At 54.0% G+C, this 15,075-nt stretch overlaps 3 protein-coding genes across 3 annotated transcripts; 1 reads left to right on the top strand and 2 right to left on the bottom strand.

The window, feature by feature from the left end:
• Nucleotides 1-249: 249 nt before the first annotated feature.
• COCSUDRAFT_60514 (hypothetical protein) lies at nt 250-1,245 on the bottom strand (the record flags this gene model as incomplete). The annotated part of the gene is made up of 4 exons (XM_005642627.1): nt 250-397; nt 605-747; nt 972-1,083; nt 1,202-1,245. The coding sequence occupies 4 exons, from the start codon at nt 1,243-1,245 to the stop codon at nt 250-252; spliced, it is 447 nt and encodes a 148-aa protein (XP_005642684.1).
• Nucleotides 1,246-2,527: 1,282 nt separating this feature from the next.
• On the top strand, nt 2,528-5,447 carry COCSUDRAFT_45562 (hypothetical protein; the record flags this gene model as incomplete). Its single annotated transcript, XM_005642628.1, has 7 exons — nt 2,528-2,603; nt 2,865-2,986; nt 3,192-3,284; nt 3,599-3,725; nt 3,958-4,022; nt 4,265-4,471; nt 5,247-5,447. 7 exons carry the CDS (start codon nt 2,528-2,530, stop codon nt 5,445-5,447), a joined length of 891 nt encoding a protein of 296 aa, XP_005642685.1.
• A 1,805-nt stretch (nt 5,448-7,252) lies between these two features.
• On the bottom strand, nt 7,253-9,190 carry COCSUDRAFT_60516 (hypothetical protein; the record flags this gene model as incomplete). Its single annotated transcript, XM_005642629.1, has 4 exons — nt 7,253-7,285; nt 7,593-7,817; nt 8,152-8,202; nt 8,990-9,190. 4 exons carry the CDS (start codon nt 9,188-9,190, stop codon nt 7,253-7,255), a joined length of 510 nt encoding a protein of 169 aa, XP_005642686.1.
• Between the last annotated feature and the right edge of the window lie 5,885 nt (nt 9,191-15,075).

Consider the following 15,075-nt stretch of genomic DNA (forward strand, 5'->3'; position numbering starts at 1 on the left):
AGCGCGTCCTCAGATCCGCCATGTGAGATTTCCCCAGGTGCAATAGCCGACTGTGCAACGGTCCTGCTTCCATCATTACCTGGACACAGAATAGTACTTTATAAGGCTCTGCCATTCGCCAAGGGCACTCTGTACGCGGAGAAATGCCAAGCTGCCTGACACCAAACAGCTTCATATGCACTGAGGTTGCTCAAAGCTTCAAAATGGACGCTGAAGGAGGTTCTGGGGTACAGAAGGCTCTGCAGTCGGTCAAGCAGCCATTTGAGAGGGGTCCCTGGTGCGCACATCAAAGCAATGGGAGGGGCTGTCAAATTGCATGGGATGGGCTGGTGAGATGTCCCCCAGCACATCAGCGCCAGCTGCCATGGCTGCCGCCGCCAGGTCAGCGTCCCATCCCCTGGCGACATTACTACACCTCAGTATCTCCCTTTACCGCCAACCTTCAGGGTGTAATCAGTCTAGAGTCCCCTGCAACCTTCAGTGCTGCAGCACACAACTTGATCACACAGCCCAGCCTGTGGAATTCTGCAGAACTATAAGCTTACAAATGAACCTAAGGATCATGTCGATAATGAAGAGCCCCAACGACAGTGTGCTGAATCACCTTTGTATGCTGGCGGAGGGCTTGAACAGGGAGGGATCAGTGAGCGCTCTCCAAGCTGCATCTCTTTGGCCATCAGGTGGCGGCCAGTAACACAGCGCCAAAATGCCCCCGGGCGCCAGAGCTGATATCCAGTTGCCAAGCACCTGCATGCCAGCACACACCCAAAAGAAAGTCAGGCTATGCATGACAGCAGCCTGAATGGGATGGAAAGGTAATTTCCCCTTCTCAGCCCTGTGTCCAAGATCTGTATTGGAGCTCTGGCAGACATGATCACCGCTTGATGAGATGCAGACAGGGAGGTCCCCTCTTCAGCTGCAGTTACACCAGATGGTCACTGGCAGATTCAACGACAGGGAGAGGGAGGCACCTGCTGCGGTTCAGGCATCTGCTGCAGGCCAAAACAGGAGAAGATGCCGGCCAACGGCTGCAGATCCTGTGGCACATGGCATGCATCGCCCACTCGCACGCTCACCCTCTCACTGCACAGTGCACAATTGAAAACCGTTCTTCTTGGAGCCTGTCGATGAGTTGCAGAGTCGAGATCACAGATCTCAAATGTTCATTGTGGGCTTAAAGTCAGACGTGTGCAGACATCACCTGAGGCCAGATGCTGACAGGCGCTGTGCAGCAAGGCCAGCCATGCCTTCAGCCAGATCGATACCAACAATGAGTCTGTCAGGAGGTAGCTCCTGTGCGAGCATCAGCAGCTCGGCACCTGGCAACACGATCAACCTCGTCATGTGTGAAAACAGTAGCATGAAAGAAAAATGCCCAAGTGGAGATCTGGGAGGACATGACCTGGGCCACATGCAGGAGCCAAGATGGACCCTGTGGGCATGCTTTGGGCAATGAAAAGATTCAGCAGCTGGTCGATCCAAGGATGGAATAGGGGAGCCAGTCTTCTGTCATACTCGCTGGCTACAACTGTCCAAGATATTGCCAATAGCTCTGACTTAGCGCCTTTTTTCATGATCATTGCTGGATCGTATTATTACTCGCGGAAGGTGGACCTTTCTTGCAGGTACTACAGAAAGACCAAGTTGATCTGTGAGAAAAGAGGGCCCAGGTCTTTCAGTTGATAGGCTGAACATCAAGGACACAGTAGCATCTACGTGAACTTACCCCCTGATGTTCATCATTGCTTAGTACAACTAATCAGAAACACTCAAAATGACAGCTTCTTACGTCAGGGAAGCTACACTGATGTATGCAGAATGCTCCTGATCGCGCCAGTCTTCGTCATCTGTTGATAGAGGACACCCTATCGCGAGAGAAAGAGACGACAATTATCATTATACTTGACGTTATTGTCAACGACAACGTCAAACGTTTTCAAAGCACTGAGCAGGGTATTAGCGACCCTTTCCATATATCAATACCCCTGCTAGAAGGGTGGGACATCAGATCTGCGTTGCAATGCAGCTTGTATAGAGAAGATCAAGGGTCCCCTATAGTTCTACAACGCGAGGAGCCGTTCCCTTGCGCCAGGATCTTAAAGGGGGGCTGCTCGGGGAGAAGCACATGCGCAGATGATGGCTTTCAGTTCCATTTACAGGGGGGTCGCGTTGCCTCAGGGTCCCAGGGCAGCCCTTTTCAACAGTCCAAAATCACACATCACCGCCAGCAGACCCTTCTTCAATAGGAATTTCCACGATCTAAGGTGAAGCTCAGTCTCCACCTCCCGGATCAAATGTGTCACACCTGCCTTCGATTAATTGCATCTGCCGAGAAATAGGTACGTTATGCACATCACACAGTGTGAAGGTATATTCCGTAAGACTTTGATTCGAAAGCAAGTCACGAAGACCATCTTGACTGTCTCTGTAGCACTGATTTCTCACCTAGATACACAAACAGTCATTACCTTCTGACCAAAAGTTGTATGGACACGACCACAGGCAACGGCGCAAGCCAAATGTCCACATGCAAGTGAGCACAACAGGCGGCGGTGGAGGAACCACCGGCGGAGGTGGAGCAAAAGGTTTTGGAGGAGACGGCGGTGAGTGCCACTTTCCTTTTCATTGGCCGTGCTACTGATGCACATTTGCTCTATTGAGACACACTCTTTCTCTGAGGACTGACCATTGCTCAGCAGCTGTATGCATGGAAGCCCAAAAGCAACATCTGTGATTGGCTATATGGTGGCAACATGGTCCACGTAAAGGACAGTGGATGCTGTATGGATCAGCATTTGGGAGCCTCAGAGCAGTGCCAAGGGACATGTGGAGGAGCTCTGCTAATGGCGACCTGTAACATGCAGATGAGGAGGCCGGTGATGGCAGCGATGAATCTGAGAAGGAGGGCATCCTGCTGAGGTGGAAGGGATGGAGGGAACGCGTTGCAGCCGACCCCTCCTTCCCCTACAAGGTCTTCATAGAGCAGGTGGGCACTCAGCCACAGCGCTCACACTCTCACCTGCTTCTGCTGTAAGCCACCAAGTACGTCAGGGCAATTCTTGCATGGCATGGCAGTCCTCACCATGATCAGTGAGTCACAATGATGCCTGAGCAGGTAATTGCAGGAGCCTTTGATTGTGTGATGGCATCTTTTGAATTAGACCTATCAAAGGTTTCATGGTGTGTTGCAGGTCATTGGCGTGGGCGCAGCAGTGGTTGGGGACATGTCATCTCGGCCCTACTGGGGTCTGTATGAGCTCGACTTTGTATTCTCCACCCTTGTGGTAAGCCCCTCATCCACCTTCAGGCAGGGAGTATCAGTGAGGTCTGCAGAATGTGTAGCTAATGTGTATCAATGGCCTACCAGATGACTCTATGTCAATGACACAGGCATACTGTGAGTGCTTATTCTGGAACTGTCAAATGTAGACTTGTGCCTCCAATGTCTGCACAGTATTTTCTGGAAGCTTTCTGGAAGTGATCCAAGCAATTTCAGAGGGCAGAACTGTGCTGCAATCCTTGTTGACCAAAGAGCTTCACAAACTTGCCATTAGTGCCCTGTCACAATCTTGAAATACCGGTACTTGCTGCTGCGCAGGTGGGGAGCATCGTCAACTTCTCGCTGATGTACTTCCTGGCGCCCACAGTCGGAGCCTCGGCAGTCGGCGCCAATCTGCTGCAGAAGCTGTTCAGCGAGCAGACGCTGCAGGCTCTGGGCGCCCCAGGTGTGCATCCTGGACACCCACATGTCACATGGCCGCATGATCCTGGCGGGCCTGATATCGTCACATCATCATGCTTGTGCTTTACGGCTGCATTTGTCATGATGCTGCGATGCAATGGTCTACACTTGCAGCTGGAGAACTCCTGGCACGAGGTGCACTGTTTGCTCTTCACTGTGGGTTTCTGTATTTGAAATCTTGTTGTCTGACGCTCTGAGGGGGGGGAACGGTGCAGGGGGCCACATGTTCCAGCCGGGGGCATTCCCTCTCACCAAGCGCCTCCTGAACCTCGGCTACAAGGTGACCATCTGTACTTATTGATCACACTCATCTCTGCCATGGCGGGCAAACGCCAAAGTGCTTATTGCAAAAACATGACTTGACATCTGAGCTCAGCTGCCAGCGCCCCGGCCGACATTTGATGTTTGCCATGTCCGTGGTTGATGATTCCTCCTCTACATGGCCCTAAGCCCTACACATGCAGCCCCGGACTTGTTATAAATGTGTGCCAAATGTTCACCCAGCATGTGCCTGGGGGGCAGGGGCTGGTGTTTGCGGTGGTGGGTTTTGCGGCGGGCATCGTGGGCACGGCGACGAGCAACGGGCTGCTGGCGGTGCGCCAGGCGCTGGACAAGAACTTTGAGTCGCAGAACGAGGCGCCCGACGTGCTGCTTAACGCCGGCACCTGGGCGACCCACATGGGCATCTCCTCCAACATCCGCTACCAGATCCTCAACGGCATCGACATGGTACGCCCACTCGATCTCCCTCTTGCCCTTCTCTTGTCCTGAGCCCAGCTGGCGTGGGCCTGTATAAATACTGAGCACCGTGCCCACCATTGGGGTCTTGCTTGTACCTGGCGAGCCAACAAGGGGTAGGTTTGTGGCAGCCTTTCACTGCAGCTTGTCTGCAGGACATACCTTGTCTTTTGGCAGGAAAAGCGTGCAGAAGTAATATTATTATTGATAATAGTAAATATCATAAATAACGATGATGATTTCCCTGAACAGAGGGATGATGGGGCGGGCGCATTGCTTGTTCTGTTAGACTCGGAGCAGATCATGCACTGCAGACGTTCATTGGCTGGGGAGTGTGGACGGACCTGATCTCTGTAGATTATAGCCCTCCTCAAGGTCATAGCATTGCTGGGTCCTCTGCACAATGCGCTGCCACCCCTGCACTGGGCTGTCTCAGCACCAGGCTGGGCACAGAAGGATCTCAGGGCGCCGCCGCATGTCAGGGATCTCAGAAGACTCTCAACAGGCAGCGGGCAGAATGGCTCTTAAGCGTCGAGGCAAAAACAGAATGTTGAGGGCAATTTCGCTTCCTCATCGCTGCTACAGTGATGTATATGGGATTGATGAACATTGAACGGATCTCTCAATTGCGGTCATGCACATGCATGAGCGCTGGCGGCTCCACCGGCGAATACTCTGACAATCAGAGAGCGTCCCTGGCTGCACCAAGCCCTTGCATTGGTGATGTCGTCTGGTGCTCTGACATTGGGCATGCGGTGGGCTGCAGGTGGTTCAGCCGCGGCTGGGCCCGGGCGGCTTCAAGGTGCTGACGTCGCTGCTGCGCACGGCCAACAACATCCTGGGCGGCATCTCATTCGTCGTCCTCGCCAAGGTCTTTGGCGTCCAGTCATCCGCCGGCGACCAGAAGAAGTCCACCGCCAAAGCATCCTCCGGCCCCGTGGCCGCCCTCACAGCCGCCACCAAGTAGCTCAACTGCGGGAGCATGGATTCTGATTAGGGCGCCGGAAATTGGAGTGGAGCCTCAGGTTGATGGATTGGAAAGGGAATGGAAGGGGGAGGATTGAGATGGGTTCTGGTGTAGTGAAATGGGGATGAATGCCTCTCTGTTGGAATGTGAGGCCTAAGGCAAAATGTGGTGAAGAGGGCATGCAGGTGTGGAAATGCTTGGGGGAAGGTGGCAAATGGGAAGCTAGCGATCTGCGGGCAGTTCAAGCAGACATTTCAGGGACGCCTGCCTGGAGTTTGCAGGACTGGCCTCTGCCAGAGGCGTGGAAGGACGGCTGTGCACCGGTGTGAGATTTGATTTGGTGGATTAGGTGGCAGACATAATGAATGCAGCTGAGAAGAATATATAACGGCCTGGGTGTTGGGACAGATGGAGATGGACAAAGGACAATCATCCTGCCTTAGGCGCAGTCTGAGGCGCGAGGGCTTATTGCACAGGGCCTCGTCCATGCAGGTTCTAGGGAAGAGAAGCACACAGATCGCCTCTATTCACTAGCTTGCAGTGTTGTGTGTTGCGGTTGCTAATGGTGGCGGCAAATAGGCCGACGTGGTGTTTGACCAGTGCAGCCCATTGTTGCACGTGTGTAGACTTATTCAGAGATTGCCTGACCCGTTGGACATTGCAAACTTGGTGAAGCAACAGCCGAAGCACTGATTGTGCCTGCACCAGCGCTGACCACTTCTACTAGCTTTATTGGTAGAGGCTCCCAAGTGCAGGGTGTGTCTGGTGTGAAGGGCATGTCAGGCTGAAGAAGCTGAGGTAGGAGGGTGGCAGAATGGCCATGGATGGACGATGTGGCGTATATCTATCTGCCGGTTGAGGATATAAGGTGGCAATCAATGTGACGGTAAGAGACATTGATTGTCATTCCAACAAAAGCACAGCTGCGTGCAACGTTGTTAACTCCATGCACTTGTAGAATCATCAGGTCTCACGCAAGCGCGCAGCTGATCACAGGGACGATTCATCGTGAATGTTTCAAACCAGTTACATATTCATTTTCGACTCGATACATGGCGTTCCTTCCCAGCTATGGAGCAACATCCCACATATTGTCCAAGGCGGCCCCTTACAATTTAAGCCAGGTACACAAAGGACTGCATCAATACACTAGGCAACTGCAATTTTGGAGCAGTCTTGCCCAAGTGCAGTGCAAGTTTGGATCTTGTAATTACAAGATGTGAAAGCTCCACACACTAATTTCAATTTTCAGTTGTCAAATGAAAGAGAAGACTGCAGTTCTCCAAAAACCGGACCAACACGACATGCACACCAGAGAGGTGCAGCAGCAGGCTTGCAGCAGCATGTCTGACCACCTATCGCCGCCAGTCAACCGAAGGGACCCATTAATGCAACTACTTTGACAAATTCAGCTGGAACGGCCATCAATCTAAAGGCATTTCTACAACAGCTGCAAAGGACTTCCAATTAAGTCATTGTGCCCAACCAACAATGACGTCAGCATTCACTTTCTCAACAATACAACTGGTACCACTTGGCAAGTGTCCATACAGGTTAGACCCACCGTCAATCGGTGTTGACAGAGACACAAAACCCACAAAAGAATGTACAGGACCATGGAGCTCAAGAGAGGATTTGGGAAGAGATTTGCTTGCTGCCTGTGGTGGTGCTGACATCATGCGCCGCCCTGGCGGCCATGTCAGCATCCAGCTGGCAAGGTCATCGTGCGCGCTCAGCACAAGCATGAGTGCGTCGCTGTCGTCAAAGCTGAGCTCATCAGCTTGTTCTGTCAGCTCTGCTTGTAATCATGGCGTCCTGATGGAGAAGACGCTCTGCACCTGTCCAACAGCACACCTCTGTCAACATCATGATATGGAGAATGATCATTTGACTGGGGAAAGCGGGCGTCTTGCAACTTGTGCTGCCGAGCACAGTTAAGCAAACAAGGCAATCTGCCACAACCCCCAACACTCAGGGATCTATGGGATACAAGTGCTTTCATGGCCGCACACCATGCAGCAAGTTCAAGGCTGGGAGCATGTATGTGATTGGCAGGAACGCACCTGACGAGCACGCTGAACCAGCGGCAGAGGTTCTCTCGAGATTGATGCCGTGGTCCTTGATGATGCCCTTGAGCAATTTCACCTTCGTGCTCAGGTCCTTCTTGTCCTCCTCCAGCCCTGCCACGAGCGCATTGGCCGCCCTGACCAGCCGCTGCTCTTTCTCCACGTCATCCCTGGCCTCCGCCAGCAGTGTGCTCAGCTCCGAGGACTCGTTCTTGGCAACCCTCAGCTGCCTGGTCAGCTTGCCGTTTTTGGTCTTCAGGTCCCTGACAGCCTCCACCGCGGCTGCGGCCCCCTCCCTGGCATCCTGCACCCGACCAGGCAAGACAGTCGTGCCGGGCTCGTTCACTGTCATGGCAGATGCTGCGCACGCCTGGAGAGTCATCTGACCTTGGCAGCAGCTACTGCCGGGCAGGATGGCCAAACTGCCGGTGTTGTGTGTGTGTTTCCATGTGGCGTGCAGCATGGCAGGGTCCTGCTCAGTGGAATTTTGTTTTTAACATAGATGCTCTTTAACACAAGGTAAACGTTGCAGATCTCAGCACCAGGACCACACAAGTCACTTTTCTAGGACAAGAGCTCCTATTTCAGGAATCACCATTTAGTGCTGTGATTTCTTAAGAAGGAGGTGAAGACCGCACCACAAGCGACTGGGCCCTCCTCGCTTCGCTCTTGATGAAGCGGTGGAATTCCTGCAGACACACAAAACGTCAGCCTCCTCTGTGTCAATCTTTCTACCGCTGTACAATCCATCCCTTCACGTTGCCAAAGATAGTGAACGGAAGGGGCACGCATCATGCCTGCATGGCCCACCAAAATTTCGAAAAGCTCGAATGTGTGCTGTTGCCCAAGTTGCAATCTATTGTAGCAGGTCGGATGTCCATGAATTCATGGCAAATCAATTGATTTTCTGGCATGTATGGGACATGACCTGAGGTCACATTGCTGCAGGTTTGATGCTTGCACAATACAAGACCGACAAAATTATGAAGGCTCAAAAATTCATCTGGCTCTATCAACTATGAAGGCAAGGGCGCCGGTACTGCACGCACTCGACCTTGAGCATGGCACACAAGCCACAGCAGAAGACAAGGCCTCCTGCCTTCTGTTTCTAGCTTTCATGCGCGTATTGACACCCAGCCCAGGCCAGTGTTCAAAACAAAGAATTTGCTGAATTATGACCCTGTGGCTATTTCGTAAGCCCCGCAGGGACAAGAATGCACATTTATGACTACTTTAGCTTAATAATCGCCAATCTTAGCATCAACTCATTACCTTCCCTAAAGAATGTGGCTATTTGGCGAGTGCCTACTAAAAATCTCCAGCCACAGTGTGGCTGCCTGCAGCCGCCCAACATATTTTACATTAGCCGTGGATATTTTATGAATTGCCACATTGGCATGATACAGTTACCAATGGGAACACTGCCTCAGGCGCAGGGGCTGATGGGGGAAGGGGAGGAAAGCTTGCAACACTGACCACGCCGTAGTCCATAAGCAGCTCCTCCCCGGCCTTGACGTCCTCGGTGGTGTAGAAGAAGATGTGGGGCCGCAGCGTGGCGTAGTCAAACACCTCCACGGTGGCCACGGTGTTGCGGTAGCCTTCGGGGAAGCCTATGGCGTCGTTGACGTAGCGCAGCATGTTGCCCCCGGCCGCCGGGTCCACCACCAGGCCCTGCATCTGGCTCCAGACGCCTGTACCAGTGACAGAGACCCACCCAGTCAGGCACCTGGCGCAGGCCGGATCAGGCTAGGGGAATTTCACTTCAGGCAGCTCGCGCATGCCTGCAGGCTGGATCAGGCTAGGGAGGTTCCAGGTTAGGCAGCTCGCGCATGCCTGCTGCTTGGGCAAACCGCTGCAGCATGTCACGGCGACTCTTGTCGGCCGGCTCAGGGATCACAAGCCGGCCTGTTCAGGCAACGGATTGCTCAGCCAGAGCAGGCCACGGCCCAAAGACGCTGACATGCAGCATGGTGCAAGAGCTGAGTAGTCCACAACAAGGACGCATGACTGCGGTCACAAACATGTCCTGTATCAGGGTCTTTGGTACATAGTTGCAAGGGTTCATTTGCCTTGTGGGTACGTCATAGCAGTACGTCTTCGTCAGTCACTGCATCACAGCAGCAAGAGACCTCTCACAGCAAAAGTATGTCGAGCAGCACCGGCACATAAACTTTGGCGGCCCCAGATGTTGGACATTAAGGAAACCGGTGGGAATGGGGACATGGCTGCAGGGAGGGCGCACCCTTTAACCTGGTGTTCTGGTCAGGGGCGGAGTGGCAGAAGTCTTTCAGCTTGTCAGCCCTGAGGCCGCCAAAGCCGATGGGGTCCTCCGCGCTCTCATTCTCTGCGTCTTCGCCCTTCTTCACCACCCCCACATACTCCCCCAGCAGAGTGTTCGCCGGCAGGTCCTGCATGAAATAAATTGCTCAATGTCAATTTTCCTGATGTTAACATTACACACCTTTCCTGCCAGAGGTAAGGTGCGTCTGCAGACAAGCTGATATTCCCTGATATACTCAAGGCATATAGAACCTGCAAGCGCCTTAAGAGTACCCGTTCACCATCACTGGCATCTCTCCTCTCACACGAAGAGCTGCAATCAGTAATCAAGATCCTGTCACCCAAAATATAAACCATATGGCAATTTTGAGACAAACTTCGGGAAGCTCTCGACAAGCCCGATCCAATGGAGCAAGCCCATGATAATGAAAATGCCAGGAAGACTCCTAAATGTTGCCTTGAAAATTTTCCCGCACCGCCGGGGGTGCGGGATTGTGACTGACCAGTACTGTAAAGGTGGGATGTCATTGCAGGGTGAGCGAAACGCACCCTGACAGCCTTCAGGCCCCTCTCACGGCGGATGATGCCCAGAGGTCTGAGCGTCTTCACCGCATGCTGAATCGACGGGTGCCAGTCGTCGTCCTCTGAGAGGAAGCAGACCTCAATCCGCTCCTGCATGCAAACGCAAACGGCACCAATTGACATCTGCGCTAACGGGCATCATGAGTTGGCATGTGCTTTTGCTCTCACAGCACCTGGCCCATTGAACTGTTGATCATCTAGCTGTGATGGGCAATCGAACTCCACAGATTGCTGTTATATGTGTGTGTCAGGTGTGGAGGAAAGCGGTGTTCCCTCCAACCCCCCAAAAGCAGCAACTAAAAATATTAAAGCACTAGAAAATTCATGTGCTGTCATGCTTGTGGCAGTCTCCGCTGCTCGCACCTTCATGAGGGCGCGCCTGCCGCTCGGTCCCAGCGCAAGATACTCCCTGGCGGCCTCCACTGCTGCGGCTTTCTCGGCTTTATCTGCAGCAACACGCCCCAGCATTGATGCAGCTTTTCAGGGGTGGCCCTCGCCTTCTGCAATATCAATGTGCCCCAGACTGGATCGCCTCGCCCCAGAGAAGGGTTACATGCAGAACGGATGCAATCAAATTCTTCTCCATGAAGACGCGAAGTATGAGGGGACTTCCCACACTCCCAGTAGCCCACATCTGACGACGCTGCACTTTCCAGCTTGGCAAGCATGGAATGAATGACAAGGCGCCGGAATGCATGCGGGTGACTGCGAAACCCACCAGGGGAGATCTTGTCAGAGACAGGCAGCAGAATGACATCGCGCCGCTTTGGCCGCCGCGGATCAGCCAGCGCTTCCAGCAGCTCCACATAGACATTCCTCTTGTACACCTCCTCCACCAGATCGCTGCGTTCCACAAAGCACACACCATTCAACCTCCGCTGCAATGCTTCTTACAATCGTACAGGTGTGAAGCAGGCTGTCCTCACTTCCAGAACGTCGCAGCATGCATGGGCTGCCACATTGGCGAGTGCCATGCAGTCCCTGGTGAGAGGCATCAGAGACCATGCATGCTGCCTGAGCGTGCAAAATTGCAAGGAGCTCAGTGAACAGAGGCAGGTAAGCTCGGAGAGAGAGGAGAGCAGGAAGGGGTGTGCTCACTCTTCCTCGTTCAGCTCAGCATCCAAGTCGACGACCCTGACGGTCATGGGGTTGCCGCCCGCCTCCCCTGAGGGCCCCGCCTCAGAAGGGCCTTCTCCATCGATTCATCCACATGTACTGCCGCCACTCCCGGCGCCTGCGCGGCCTGCTCGGGCGCCGCTGCTTCCTGCTTGATTACCGGCTGTGGCGCGGCCGGCGCGGCCGGGGCGGCCGTCTCCGCGCGGGTCTCGGCCCTGGCCGTGCGCTGCAGGCCTCTGCACTCCTACGCGGCTCCCGCGACCCCCCCCCGCCGCGTCAAAGACGACAGCCTCGGCCGGGGCCGCCCAGTTGTGCGCGCTGTCAAGACACGCCTTGCCTGCACAGTACAAGCCTTAACCAATCAGATTTGAAATATATGCGTCCGTAGCCTGCTGCATCGCATATGTAGAAATCTCTGGGTAACGCAAAGCTAGCTGCATTTGCCCCTCTTCAGGCGCGCTCTCTGGCCACCACTCTGCACGATCGGGCTAGCAAGCATGCACTGTTGACGTTCCACCATTTTAAATCTCATTACAATGCATGCTGCAGCTGGAGCGGGAAGGCAGCAGCTCAGAGATGATCTGGGAGCTGTCAGGCAGGCATATTTGCATGGCATGTCTGTAGGCATTGGGCTACCTTTGGGCTTGCCGCGACCGTGGCCTCCCTTGGAAGAGTGCAGCATCCAGGGAATTTTGCCGCCTAGGCCGCCTCTCGTCCCTGTGCGTCTCCTCTTTGGAGAAGGGCCCTCCTACAACAAACCCCTCACAGGTTTCAACATGACCCTTCACCAAGGTACAGCGTCAACATGCAGCATGACAGTGTGGTGAGAGCATGACGCACAGGATCGTAACCAAGGAGCAATTCGCTGATAGCGGGGAACTCCCAACCACAACCTACCAATCACAGTGGCTGTGCAACATAGGTAGCCACAGATCTCTCAGGAGTCTTACCTCTGATGGGGCAATGGGAGCTTGACTCCCCACGGGGACCATGCAGTGCCCCTTCCCGTTCAACAGCGCCTCGAACCGCTTCGCAACTGTGCGCTGCCTCTTGAGCGACCCGGCCGCCGCCAGGCCTGGCGCCTTCTCCGCGCTATCCGCTTCACCTCCCCCGGCCCCGGCCGCCGCTGCGCCCGGCGCGTTGACTGTGGCGCTGGAGTGCGAGGTGCCAGGCTTGGCCGCCGCCGTGTTGCCGCCGATGCTCACGCTGATGGTGCCCGCCTCGCTGTCTGGCACGCTGTCCGGCACGAGTGAGCCTTCCAGCCGGTCTGAGCCGCGGCGTCCGCGGTGGCGGGAGCGGCAGCAGCTGGACTGGGAGCCTGGACCTGGACTGGGGTCTCCACCGCAGCGTCGGCCCTGGCAGGGCTGCTGAGAGCGCCACACCAATCTGAAAAACGGTTGTCGGCGGGAGACTCAGCGGCAGTGGCCTTGGCTGCGGTCCCGAGGCTGCATGCCTGTGTGGGGCTTGGCCCACGCAGGGTATCCGCGCTGCTCTTGGCGCTGCTGGGCCCCTGCAGTCGCCATGCAAAGTGGTTAGAATGTGTACTGCCTGGCGGACCCTGTCACGCTCGTAATGCATTGCAGGAGACTCTGGATTCATTGATTACTTAAGAGTCGCGTCTGCATTGTCAATCAAGTGAGAAGAGTTAATTTAGGATTCCTCTCCCCTTGGTTCAACCGAGGAGGGTGCATCCACATGACATGTAATGTCAGCTGCTCATAAAACACATGTAGACTTGGAGGCCTGTTGTGTAAGGCAGATTTCACACACAAGCTTGCACAGCGCCCATCAAACAGAGGTGTAGGAGTGCACCTGATCCTCAGCGCGGGCCACAGGTGGAGGCAGGCTTGGTGCAGGGCTGCTTTTGAAGGTCTGAACCACCTTGGTAATCTGACTAAAAAAGCTGATGTTGCCTGCTCCAGTACTGGCGGCCATTGGTGCTGGCAGCGGTGCAGCTGGCTGCGGTGGTGGTAGCCCTGCAAGCAAAAGACCAATTCCTGTGACACTCTGCTATAGATATTGCCAGCTGTGCACACAGTGATGATAAGGTACTCGCTCTGTGCGGTTTAGTCGAGGGGCATTGCTGTGCTGCAACAAAGGCAGTGGTTAGAAGATACCTGGAGTGATGTCCATTGCCACTGGAACACTGTCCTCCGCCGCTGCTTGTGCGCCAGAGCCCTGCTTTGAACATCAAGGTTGGTTCAGCGGCATGCGCTAGCTGCAGGAACAAGCGGATTAATGACGTCCTACCCTTCATGTTCTGCTCTTATGCATCTTGCAGGTGGAGATTGACCCCTCTTCAGGTTCATGTCTACAAACCCTGGGTGCAGATGTACAGCAATACCCGTACACTTTGTGCTACAGCTAATGTGGCGACACTGCTTCCAACACACACTCCATCGCGCACACAGGACAGCAGCAATGTCTGCAGTAGGGCGTAGCCAGCACAAGGCTCACCTCCATTATTGGCGCCAGTACCGGCTCAGAGCAAGTTTTGATCACAACTGCCGGCTCCAATCCCTCAAGTGGTAGGCCCTGTTCGGCAGGTCCTGGTGCCATGACTCCGTCCTCAATCGTAATCTTGGGAGCGGTGGGCCTGCATGAAAGTTCCGTGTCAACAGGATCGCGCTCTGGCCTTTTTGGGAGGCTCTTGTCAACAAGCTGAGGGGATGTACGATAGATTAAGAGCCTCACGGTCTTTTGCTAAGGTGGGACTCCAAGCTAACCCTTATCTAATCCTAGCTGCGTGGAACTGCGCCAATTAAGACAACAGTCTTCGCAAAAGGTAAAGTCCAGCATCTCTGGATGATCACCATCTCATATAGAAACGAAGAAGATAGAAAAGGTATGACGTCTAATCAGCAAAGAGGCAGGCATGATCGCCGGCAACAATCGCAATGGTGATTTGCTATCCACCCCTTTGGCACCAAGTGGACTTGCACTGTTTCTAAACGAATTCAGCAAAGAACATAATGCTTTGCGTGGCGAAAGAGCGGGCGAGCCAAGCCTTTTCCATCGCATTCAAGAAGTTCAAGACGTGTCCATGGAAAAGAGATAAAAAAGGCAGCTTCCGTCTTCTTAGCTACTCATTGTAGCAAATTTGCTGGAAGGGGCGAAAGCGGAAGGTGCTATACAGGAGACTGTTTCCCGCTTACCTTGATGAAACCCTCGAAAGCCGAAGCCTGCAGCTTGGCCCCTTCCTGGAAAGATCGCGTCTTGAAAGTTTGTATGGTACCTAAACACAGATAGAAACCGCAAATCAGTGCTGGGATCGTCAGCTTTCAACATAGGTGGCTACTGTCGACAACGGCCATGCACAAGAAGAAAATTTGATAGTGAAGGGGTATCTTAACAATACCAGCTTCAATTGCCCTCCAACGTACGCACAATCACCATTTTGTTGTGGATGTCCACAGGATTGGATTGCAACGCAATCGAAGCGGCGTTATCTGCGGTGAAGGGCCAGGTTACGGAAGGGTTGCAGCTGCAGGGGAGTTGACCGTTGGGGATGGGCTTCATGCACAGAATGTAAATTGGAGGAAAACTGCAATGCCCACTCACTTTGATCGGTCTTCTCGAGTCAT

Source organism: Coccomyxa subellipsoidea (assembly GCF_000258705.1).
Source record: "Coccomyxa subellipsoidea C-169, whole genome shotgun sequence".
NCBI classification, from domain to species: Eukaryota; Viridiplantae; Chlorophyta; class Trebouxiophyceae; family Coccomyxaceae; genus Coccomyxa; species Coccomyxa subellipsoidea.